The sequence below is a fragment of the Phanerochaete carnosa genome (genome assembly GCF_000300595.1).
Source record: "Phanerochaete carnosa HHB-10118-sp unplaced genomic scaffold PHACAscaffold_1, whole genome shotgun sequence".
In the NCBI taxonomy this organism is placed as follows: Eukaryota; Fungi; Basidiomycota; class Agaricomycetes; order Polyporales; family Phanerochaetaceae; genus Phanerochaete; species Phanerochaete carnosa.
This window is the reverse complement of record NW_006767628.1, coordinates 5,430,905-5,441,145: the sequence shown is the minus strand read 5'-3', so window position 1 is coordinate 5,441,145 and position 10,241 is coordinate 5,430,905. Positions and strand designations below refer to the sequence as shown.

At 52.6% G+C, this 10,241-nt stretch overlaps 3 protein-coding genes across 3 annotated transcripts; all 3 read right to left on the bottom strand.

Moving 5' to 3' along the window:
* Positions 1 to 507: 507 nt before the first annotated feature.
* PHACADRAFT_248627 (glycoside hydrolase family 47 protein) lies at positions 508 to 4,288 on the bottom strand. The gene is made up of 18 exons (XM_007391116.1): positions 4,095 to 4,288; positions 3,950 to 4,030; positions 3,749 to 3,892; positions 3,677 to 3,695; positions 3,424 to 3,627; positions 3,087 to 3,370; positions 2,978 to 3,036; positions 2,828 to 2,921; positions 2,642 to 2,781; positions 2,389 to 2,592; positions 2,240 to 2,332; positions 2,145 to 2,186; positions 1,906 to 2,095; positions 1,792 to 1,852; positions 1,720 to 1,739; positions 1,604 to 1,670; positions 1,128 to 1,553; positions 508 to 1,069 (listed from the first exon to the last, which is right to left on the bottom strand). The coding sequence occupies exons 1-16, from the start codon at positions 4,185 to 4,187 to the stop codon at positions 1,620 to 1,622; spliced, it is 1,779 nt and encodes a 592-aa protein (XP_007391178.1). The 5' UTR covers positions 4,188 to 4,288; the 3' UTR covers positions 508 to 1,069; positions 1,128 to 1,553; positions 1,604 to 1,619.
* Positions 4,289 to 4,586: 298 nt separating this feature from the next.
* On the bottom strand, positions 4,587 to 5,235 carry PHACADRAFT_248626 (uncharacterized protein). The gene has a single exon (XM_007391115.1). The coding sequence runs from the start codon at positions 5,010 to 5,012 to the stop codon at positions 4,779 to 4,781; it is 234 nt and encodes a 77-aa protein (XP_007391177.1). The 5' UTR covers positions 5,013 to 5,235; the 3' UTR covers positions 4,587 to 4,778.
* Positions 5,236 to 7,374: 2,139 nt separating this feature from the next.
* Positions 7,375 to 10,154, bottom strand: PHACADRAFT_169213 (uncharacterized protein; the record flags this gene model as incomplete). The annotated part of the gene is made up of 12 exons (XM_007391114.1): positions 9,644 to 10,154; positions 8,991 to 9,584; positions 8,743 to 8,936; positions 8,607 to 8,687; positions 8,383 to 8,545; positions 8,269 to 8,315; positions 8,151 to 8,220; positions 7,969 to 8,092; positions 7,741 to 7,915; positions 7,616 to 7,691; positions 7,469 to 7,566; positions 7,375 to 7,405 (listed from the first exon to the last, which is right to left on the bottom strand). The coding sequence occupies exons 1-12, from the start codon at positions 9,989 to 9,991 to the stop codon at positions 7,375 to 7,377; spliced, it is 2,001 nt and encodes a 666-aa protein (XP_007391176.1). The 5' UTR covers positions 9,992 to 10,154.
* Positions 10,155 to 10,241: the final 87 nt, after the last annotated feature.

Sequence of the window (10,241 nt, the reverse complement as noted above, 5' to 3'; positions counted from 1 at the left end):
CAAAATAGTGTGCGAAGCCTAAGAACGACATGCTGAACCTTCTGAGCAGGACGAGCAGCTACATAGGATCGAAGCGCCCGATATGCGCCCGACACGCGCCCGAATCGGTCACTCTCGGACCCCGGAGCAAGGTCCTGATCCGCCGCGGGCAGCAACGACTGGCACAGAGAACGACCAGTGTAGAAGCCTTTTTTCGCAGAAGCTTCCTCGCTAAGTTGCCAAAGCCCGCCGGGAATAACTGCTTGACATGCAATTAGTGGCGCATACCTGTCCGCAACCCGGGCAGTGCCTTAGGCTATGCTGACTCGACCCACCTCAAGCAGGGAAGTTCAGGGCGATGTCTTGATTAGACCATGGCAGCGCTCCTGACATATTGACTCTACCTGACGTGCTCCGAGTACCGAATAGCCACTGCCGAGTCACTCTCCACCGCAGCCGGACCCGAAGCGGAGGCTTACTTATCTTCCTCCTTCGCACAATTCGTCAGTCAACCCACCCACCACCCTCTGCTCTCATAGAATGTTAGTCGACGACGACAAACCCAGGACACCCACGTCGTCGTATGATGATAGGTCCGACACATCCATGTCCTTCTATTACGACGACTACTGGCCCGAGTCATCCTTGTTGGTTTGGGACGACAGATGCGGGACACCGTATTTGGTACATCCAGCCGACTTAGCCTTCTGGAGGATATCAGATGATGCCGAGTTGAATGGGCCCTCTGCCAACGCGATACTCGAGCTGAAGGAGCAGGGCAACTTCGACCACGCGCGCAAGATGCTCCGCAAGAGCAGCGAGTGGAAGATCAAGCGCTGGCGGAAGGACCCCGCCGTGCTCTTTGACCACAACTGGTTCAAGAGGCTGCGCGATCTCGATGTGCGGGACACCCGCCCGCACATGATGACGCACGTCCGCGGCGGGTGGCAGCTCAAGCTGGAGGACGACGGGCGGGAAGAGGCGGAAGAGACGGACTGGGTCGCGGAGGTAGAGAGCCGGCCAGCGCGGAAGGAGGTTGCGCTCTTCGATATCGCGAAGCCGGCCAAGCCACGGCGGCATCGCCAGAAGGGTGAGTCGTGCCTACTCTGGGATGGCGGTTGAGAGTATGCTGACAGTAACATGCGTAGCCGGCGATTTTGAGGTCGTGCAAGGCTCGCGGTCGGTGATTGCACTTGACGACCACGAGGTGCCTGAACCTGAGCCGAACGAGCCTTGGGAGTACCTCGAGTTGGAAGATAACGATAGCACTGCTCGATTGACGTACGCCCAGGTGACGGGAACCTCAGCGTGAGAAGCCTTGAAACTCGTCACAAAGTCTGTATTAGCAATATTTGGCCAGGGAAGATACCCTGCACGGGCTCCTGATGAAACTATTAATTCTATTTATCATATGATTTCAGATAGACACTCACCCTATGATCTCCTGATGTCTTGATGTCTCGAGCCTTTCGATTATACACACTACAAATTACATGCCACATCACCTACCGCTATGCATTCACCTTTGTCGTACGTCGATGTTCACCAGTAGGCAGTGTCATGACGCAGAATCTCTATACCCGATGTTAAATGGCAGTAATACAGTACATTTCTGCGAACGGACAGTGTGTAGTCGGCAGTTATGAGAAGCCTGTGCGGAATGTGGGATAAAAGATAGGTAATGGATGCGCCTAAAAGCCCGTTAGTGTTGGCGCAGGTGCACGATAGCGCGGCTCGTACCTCGGTATTGAATACATATTCTGCAAAACGAGTATCAGTAAGCTCTTTTAGGCATCTGAATACATGACGTACTGTCTAGCGGTAGAGCCTTGTCGTCATCGAACAGCAAGTACAGATACTTGAGCGTTTCGCTCTACCGCAAGCTGTTAACCTCTTCTGCTTGATTAAGCATGTATGTGCACTCACCATGAGGAAAGTCTCCATCTTGTCCTCGTACTTGACGGGCACCTCGTCGACGTTGAGAACGCTCGCATACCCACCAGACTCGATCCGGCAGTATTTCTCAATCGCCTGGAAGATCGACCAACCGTATTCGCGGTAGCGCGGATCACCTGTCAGGCGGTAGGCAATGAAGAGGGATTCCACAGTCTCAGGTCTATGGAGCAAATCAGAGACAGTCGGTACGCTGAATGTCAGCAACATACCGCAGGATGTATCGAGCATCATATGATGCCTCTGCACCTGGTCTACGGAATGTCGTAAACACAAATCAAATGTGATTCAGGTATCGTTTACTTACTTCCCACCCTTAATATACCAATCATCGGGGGCGATGGTTTCATCCAGGTTATCTGACGGTATCCTGAAGTGCGCAATCTCTGGAGCAAGTCCTCTATTCACAAGAGCGCATACCGTCAGCTTTGGGCTAAGTGCAAGCAAATTACCCACGTTTTCGTCTCGTGCGTCTTCATGCACGTCTTGATCAGCTCGACACCGTTCACCCAATCACGCTTACCCTGCTTCGTGAGCTGCTCTGGACGGGGCGGTACCGATATGGGGTACTGCGTAGCACCCGTAATTGTGGCGCCAAGCATGAGTGACCCACCGAAGAAGCAAACGAGATGGTCTTGCTTCGGGACAAGACGCCAGGCTCTGTAAGGGTAGTGAGGTGGGAATGCTATCGGAAGCACGTACGGCTTACATGTCGGAGGTGTACGTTCGTTGGGGAACTAGCTCGGAGGTATAGATGAGCTTCGCCTTTTGGCTCCGCGAAATGAGGTGTTCCGCCACTGAGTCCATGGCGTCATCGTACATCTCGCGATAAACATGTTCTGTCATGTTCTAAAAGCTGTCAGCTAGAGAAGCATTGATCTGCAAAGCAACTTACTGTTTGGATATACTGCTTGAGTAGATATTCGTAGTAGGAATCCCCTCTTGATCCTAAGCGAATTGCGGACAATGCATAGCGTCCGCCGTCTTTACTATATGCGTGTAGTTGTCAGTTGAAGAGGTGATGGCAGGAAAGTCGGCAACGTACTTCATGAAAATAGAGGCAAGACCTGTCGACAGTCTTGCATTTTTTATTATTCTCATCACCTAAAGGAGATGCTGTTAGTACGATCCAGAAGTACATAGGCTTTACGCACCTTCTCAGCTTTATGCCAATATTCTTCATTGTCCGTGAGGTGAGCGAGGTATCGGAACTCTAGCTGAAGAGTGGATACTTCAGCAGTGCTGACAAGCTCCGGATTGTCCGGATCCATGACACCTTCGCGGAGTGCAAGGTTGATTAAGCTCGTGGGCAACCCCGAAGGTGTATCAAAAGCGGGCAGTATGCGATCTGCAAGGTCCTGGGCTTTCTCGAGGAAAAGATCGTCTCCAGTCAAGCTGTATGCGGACAGGAGCCCTCCTAGAACACGTATAGTGGTCTGAAAAGATCCACATTTAAATACCAGACAGCAAGTAGACATAGGTGACGCACCTCAAAAGTATTGAAATCTGCGTCCTTCTCGAAGTCCAACTTAGTCGCTATCCACTCTCGTGCTCGCTTGTAGTCGTCTTCGAGTCTCATGATAATCATCGTGTCTAGTGAGTCGACAACGGTGTAGCCAATTCCTCCAGCTGCAGTAAGATTTGATCCCGTGTGGCCTATGGGGTGGTACTCGTCGTCGCCCATGGCATCACTCTCTGGTCGTGTGAGCATTCCTCTTGAGCAGCTGCCAGTATCATAACATACCATATGCATGCCATGCATGCTACAGGGCCAGGATCAGCACATTGTTGTAGACTACCGGCGAACGGTGCGCACCTGGAAAGCCCGTACTACTGCATCGCGCCTCTCCATGTCTGGTATAAACTCCGCGACAAGATTCTGTCCAGTACCCGGCAAGGGTTTGAACTTCCATATCAGGCTAGAAACACTATCTATAATCCCTTGAACGAGTCGTGGTTGCTAGAGTATGTCAGTCCGCAGTACTGCCACACTAAGTAGCATGAACACTGAACGTACTTGGTAGCTCAGAGTCCCGATAGCAATCAACAAGAGCGAAAGTATGGTCGAAAGCTTGACTGAGCCTGCAGTCCTCTTGGTCTGTTTCGGATAGCGTTAGCACATGCGGTTCCGCGAAACCGTCACGCAACGCTTGCACACGCACCGGGGCGTTGCCACCTGTTGGCGTAGCATCACCTGCTCCGTTACTAGGTCTCGTAGGTGCCGTCTTCCGTTTGCGCACTGTGGGATCTGCCATCCTCGTCGTAGACCTATCAGGCTGCAAGTTCCACGGCGCGTGCGTCGAGAAGGACGTGTGAAGGGGGCCTCTTCGGTGTATACGTGGCACTAAAGCCCGCGGATCAGGCGTGTGTGCAATAAGCCGTCGAGGCCGTGAATGATTCTAGAAATGGTGAGGCGTCGCGGTCGCAAGAGACCGTCACCGTGATCGAAGTCGTGATACTGTAACTCCAAAGTGCGAGACTACTCTGGCGCTTCAGGCCGAAAGTGATAACAAGGACAGTACTGTAAGCATTCGCCACCAAACGGGCTATAAGCTCGCAGTAGTCGTAGCACGCGTCTACTTGACAGCATAAGGCACCCACTAACAAATCCTTCTGATCAGTGTTTGAGAATAATACTTTCAGAGCACAAAATTATAGTAGTAATAGTAATAATATCGACTAGCTGATTGCATTTCCTGACCATTCGCCGTCTCCCCGATGTCTTCATTATCCATGTCTACGGCTCACCCCCGAAGATGAGGGATAACGAGCCAGTCGCGGTGCACGTCTATCAGTTCCGGCCGAGCACCACTGCCACAATCGGCGTAGATACCAGCCCCAATCGGTCACGGTGTAGTCCCAGTCGCGCAAAGACGGGAGCTATCGCTCAATCGGTATGCCGCCACAAGCTGCCCAAGCGTAAATCCTGTTGAGACTACCCACAGCTCTTTCTCTTCATTGTCCCACAGCAGCAGAAGACCGCCTGCAGTGAGCAGCGAATACCGATCATCCGTCATGAGCGGTACGAGTAGCCCTATGCAGTGGTGAGCGTGGTCGATAGACCAGCCGATATCCTCCATATGACTGGGGAGCCGAGGGATAAGGTGAATCCAGTCGAGCCGGACGACATGCTGTTCATCTTCTGGAATGCCCACCCTCGTGGTATTGTATTGGGTTGCCTTGCTCTCCACTGTGCAAAGAGAGGCTTAGAGTACCCCCAAATATGGGAATGGAGGCGCGAATGTAGCAGGAATCATCGTCTGTTTGCGTCAGAGGAGAGGCTTGACACGGGAAGAGATGGCTGCTCACTTTATGCATGACTTCGAGTTCGTGCCTTCCACCGCCGTAAGGTATGGGGAGGGCCTCGAAACATCCTTCGAGCGGAGCAATATGCGAGGTGCTCAAGTTGAACACCGCGAGCTCGCTGCATGCGTTGCCGGACACCGCGACGCCAAGAGCCTCGTCGTAATCGTAGGTACCGACAGCAAACATCACAGGTAAGGCGGGATGCTCAAGTCGATACTCGGTCGATGCATGGGATGTCCCGGCCGGCAGGCCCTCCGCCAGAGTACCAAATCCGATTGGTTCCATGGTGTGGGCCGCTTTAAGAAGCCAAGCAAGCGACCGTCCGTGGGTGGGGAGACTGGGTTTGTATACAAAGAAGTCTTGTTCCTTATATCGCTTCCTGACAACGCCGGTGACCGCCTCCTGGCCCCATATGGGGAGTCAGAACAGTGTCCTCCGCAATCAAGCGAAGATGATCTGCGGTGTCGATATGTGCAAAGAGGCCGTTCTTGCCACTGACGCATACACAGAGCTTTGACCATCTGGGTGAAGTCGACGGGGTGAACATTGCTTGGGCCCAGCCAACAGAACGACCAAGCAAAACGGAGCAAAGACGTTCGCATTTCGCAGAGCTTTCGGAGAGCTTGTGCAAATTATACAGCTCGAGCTTTCGGGCAGTGACAACGACGACTAGGCTATCACCAATGGCCATTGCCACTGCACCGCCCTGCAGTACATCAGAACCATGCTAATTAAGACCAGAAATGTACTCACGTCACTGCTAGGGGTCTCGAGGAGGTTTGCCACTTCACTGATGCGCCATTTAAGGACGCTCGGTATACTACTCCGTTCCCGATGAAGAGCGAAGCCGATGAACGACCCGCGTAAGCATCGTACGTGTGAGATGTCATTTTGAACCTTTTAATGCGGACAAATTTCAACCGTCCTTCGTTCGAGGTGTGTAGAGATAGAATCTCGATGATAGTATGGCTGGATAGAGCGTCAGGCCAAGGCAATATTTGAGTGTGCATGATCTCACAATGCCGCTCGAAGCTCCAGAGCAACTACCAATTGATCATCCTGCACCTCGACTGGCTCAGTTACCACAGGTCCTTCGAGAGATGCTTGGGCTAAAATTTCAGGAGGTCGCTCGGAGCGATAGAACGACTGAAGAGACCAGAGGCAGAAAGTACTTGTTACCGCGGCAAGAACCCAGCGCCCTAGGACCAGCTTGATCCAAGTCACTGAGCGCGTTTGAGGGAGCGAGATCATGGTCAGAGGACAGCTCTCCGTGCCTAGGAGTAAAGCTTGGCGGAGTCGAAGGCCGTGGAGGACGAGCCTTCAAGTTGGTCTGGTCATTCGAGAGTGACTCCAGTCAACGGCAGTAGTATGGAATAATGAGGCCTTCAGAGACAACATCGCGTTCTAGAACAAGCCTTGCACGCCCAGATATCACATATAAGATGGTATTGATACAGTTGTACACTGGTTTCAGATACATGAATACGCGTGCGGCTGTCTACCGAGTAACTGAAGTGAAGGGACGAAAGAACGTGGCGTACGCCGAGGGCACAGCTCGACACCGAAAACGTAACAAAGGAGTGCAAAAGGAGTGTAACTGCGACAACTGCGCAGAGCATGAGACGACACCGTGGAGGGAGCGGGGGAATAGGGCGGATAATTGAAGCAGGGCAAGACAAGGACGACAAGGTGTCGCCGCGAAGGCGAACAAAGAAATCGGAGATGAAGATAATGCAATGCAGAGTACAACAGGGAATAAGAAGCAGGGGGAGATTGTATGATGATCCCCTATATCGCCAAGAGACTTACGAAGATTGTTCAAATAAGGGAAGGTCCAACGGCCCCCACAAACGACCAGAAAGGAAGGGTAGAATAATCGAGCGATGGCTGCGAGACGTAATGCCGACAGTCTTGAGGAGAATGGATATGATACGGTATACTTGCTGATGCTGTTGAAGTGCAGGACGTATGACGTGGAAGAGAAGCGAGGGAGTTGGCTGACTTGCCAATACGCAAGGCGAATATTTTGGCGTCGAACAGTCCGCTGGTATGAGGTTGTTATTGAAAGACGAGGTGAGATGCCGTAAGATATGCCGATTGAAATATGCAAGGTCGATGAACGATAGTCTAGAACAATCAATAGCCATAATAGGCGCGCATGCGATCGCTGTTCGAGCCGACGGCCATGTCAGCAACTATCGGCCAGGGCGCGCAACAAGCACCAACGTACAACAGCCAGATGACTTTGGACCCGGTTTTGCATCCACGAAGGGTCACGATATGCCCACGAATAGAGTCGTAGAGCAAGGCACGTTGATCTTTGTCCGCCTGCGAAAGTGTTAGAGTGTTGCATTAAATCACATTTCGGTGTACGTACGTTGGGCAGAACGCTCGCGATCAGTTGGCTCCCAGTGGCCGACAGAGCGAGGTCGACGATCATTGCTCGCCGCCCACTACAAAAGCATGAGCAGTATCCGAAAGCATGGAGTAGACAGCTCGAACCCTTTCGCAGGTTCGCACATGCGAGAAATGATGCGGTTCAAGGTTTCCTTGCCGCCCTCCTTGAGCGCCTTGGTTACCGACTTCGCACCTTGCTCGTTTGTGGCGTATTCGAGAAGTCCTGAGATGATGTGGTCGAGAGCCATCTTGCGGTGATTCGTGGAACCATGCTCAAGGACTACGCACATATCCAAATTAGTCTCCAGAACTGGAGAGCGAGGATAGACGTACTGTGCTGAATGCAATAGGAGCCCCACTGATTCTTGGCAACCTCTCCGAATACTGTAGATCCTTGGTTGAGTAGTTCGTCTACAATTCCGTCCTTCGCAGAGTCCTCGAGGTTCTCGAACGCGTGCTGCAGTAACAAGAGGTTATAACCTTGTCCGTAGTACGCGCATTAACGAAGTCCGTACCTGAACGACCAGCGATCCGGTCTCGTGGCAGGCAAGCGAAGCCCATTTTCCTTTTAGGGATCTATTGACACTGCGTTTGTGTCAGATGACGTGAAGTACATATGATACCATCACCTACTAAGCGAAGATGGGCGGAGCTGGCGAGGTCCAGGACAGCTCCATAATCTAGAGAATAAAACAAAACAAGACTCAATTCATGCTCGTCAGCGAAAAGTATAGTCTCAGCACGTACCTTACTCCAAACGTGAGAAGCGTGTTTGTTGACCAAAGTCTGAGCAGGATCGCCGAGGAGCAATTCCGAAACGATGAGCAACCTGATATCCTCCTCACAGTCAAGCGCCTTCTGAAGAACATGACATCCATAGCAGTTGGTAGCGAGCTCGACAACTTTCCCCCTGTTGAGGTGGTATGCACGCGTTCAGCTCTGCGTTGAAAGACGCAAGGAAAGGGACGCACCTCATGCACAAGACAATCTTCCTCCGTTCCTCTACGCTGCTGGTAGCTTCGAGGCAACGTTGCACTGCCCAGTTACCGAAACTGGAGGAAAGAAATCAGCTTGTGGAATGAGATATTGAATACCGTAATGACGCACCGATGGGCCATCATCTCGAATCCTCGGGAGCAAATAGCGTCCACGATTTTCGCCCGCTCTTCGCCATCAGCAACCTTGAGTTTCTGTTGCAAGAAGATGGACGCTTGCTGATCGGATGACTTGATGATACGAGAAACGAAAACATGGTAAGGGGGGGACGAGGATGGGTGGAGGAGGGATAAGAAGTTGATCGGCTGCAGAGCAAAGCTCAGTACGTGATGCGACGCAAGAGAACACGGTGATCGTACCTCGTGAGCAGTTGCATGAGCGCGGGAGTTAGGGCTCAGATTAACGTCCGAGTTTGTCTGCTCGAACATGCGGCGATCGTCGGTTTTCGTCCACTCGGATGAAGTCGTCCGAATACGTTGGTGAGGCCACGATGGATGAAGCAGGCCTGAGTTGTGACGGGACGTCGAGTCCAAGTCCGCGCGAGGAAACGTCTCAGTCGAAAAGGACGAACGTTCGGAGAAAGACTCGAAAGAACCAAATGCACGAGCGCTCGACTGGAAAGGGTCAGCGGACTGAGCAGTGGCGGGCTTGTTGTAGCCGCTCTGCTGAGGGTTGAAGACCTCCTGGTACCGATGCAGAGGGTCGGTCTCAAAAAGCAGGGTGTTATTGGCCAAAGTCTGAGGCACTGAGCTGAAGTCGTAGGACGGGCTGAACTTCCAATCCCCATACGGCTTTGCAGGAGATAATTCGGGAGGGGTCAACAATGCTGAAGTCGTCGAGATGGGGGAAACGTCAGGGGAGATGGAGGGAGGACCCAGATCTTGAGTCTGGACCGTGGGAGAGAGTGGGCCGGGCGAGTTGAGGTTCAGAGTTCGCAAAAGCTGCTGCACGTGCTGGAAAGGCACTGATTAGCACGCATACACCCATGTTATATGACGCAGCAAGAGCATACAATAGGATCGAAATCAGGAGGAGTCTTCTTTCGACCATCGCCAATAGCACCGACGCCTTTCCTGCGCAAGGCTCCCGAGGGAAGTCCTACAGGCCCGAAGACGTCTTCGCCGCTCCTGCCGGCAGGATGAGAGGAAGTGCGTCGCATCTCTGGTCGCAAGAGGTTATCTCCGTAGCTTTCGGGAGCTCTGCTGATAGAGTCGATCGCTCGAGACCAGGCGGACTCGGAGGGCTGAGGCTGGGGTGCCCAGATAGACGCGCTGAGCCCGGGAGGTGGGGCGTGCTGCCTGGAAGTCGTTGACTCAAAGAGAGGGCCAAACGACCCGGGGGCGGAGGGACTAGCGTTCATGTTGACGAGGAAAAGATGATGGAGATGCGAAGCAAGGAGCACGCTGGCAGCGAGTGCATATATATACTCGTCAACCTGGAAGAACTTCAACCACCGCACTCTGAGGCATCTTGACGTGTTGACTTTCCTGATTCAGAGCAAATAAAACCAAATGGGGTAAGTCGGCAGGTATCGCACGCCACCATAAGTCAAGAAGATGTCCTGTTTGGGTGGCGATCACGCACCAGCTCGAATCACGTCGCTGAAGAGG

Bases quoted from the DNA above. Each gene is read 5' to 3' on its own strand.
- PHACADRAFT_248627 (XM_007391116.1), bottom strand. From the start codon at position 4,187: ATGGCAGATCCCACAGTGCGCAAACGGAAGACGGCACCTACGAGACCT. The intron at 3,371-3,423 runs AGGTGCGTCACC...GTGGATCTTTTC, and splicing joins CGCAGATTTCAATACTTTTG to AGACCACTATACGTGTTCTA. The intron at 2,922-2,977 runs GTACGTTGCCGA...ACACGCATATAG, and splicing joins CTTGCCTCTATTTTCATGAA to TAAAGACGGCGGACGCTATG.
- PHACADRAFT_248626 (XM_007391115.1), bottom strand. From the start codon at position 5,012: ATGGAGGATATCGGCTGGTCTATCGACCACGCTCACCACTGCATAGGG.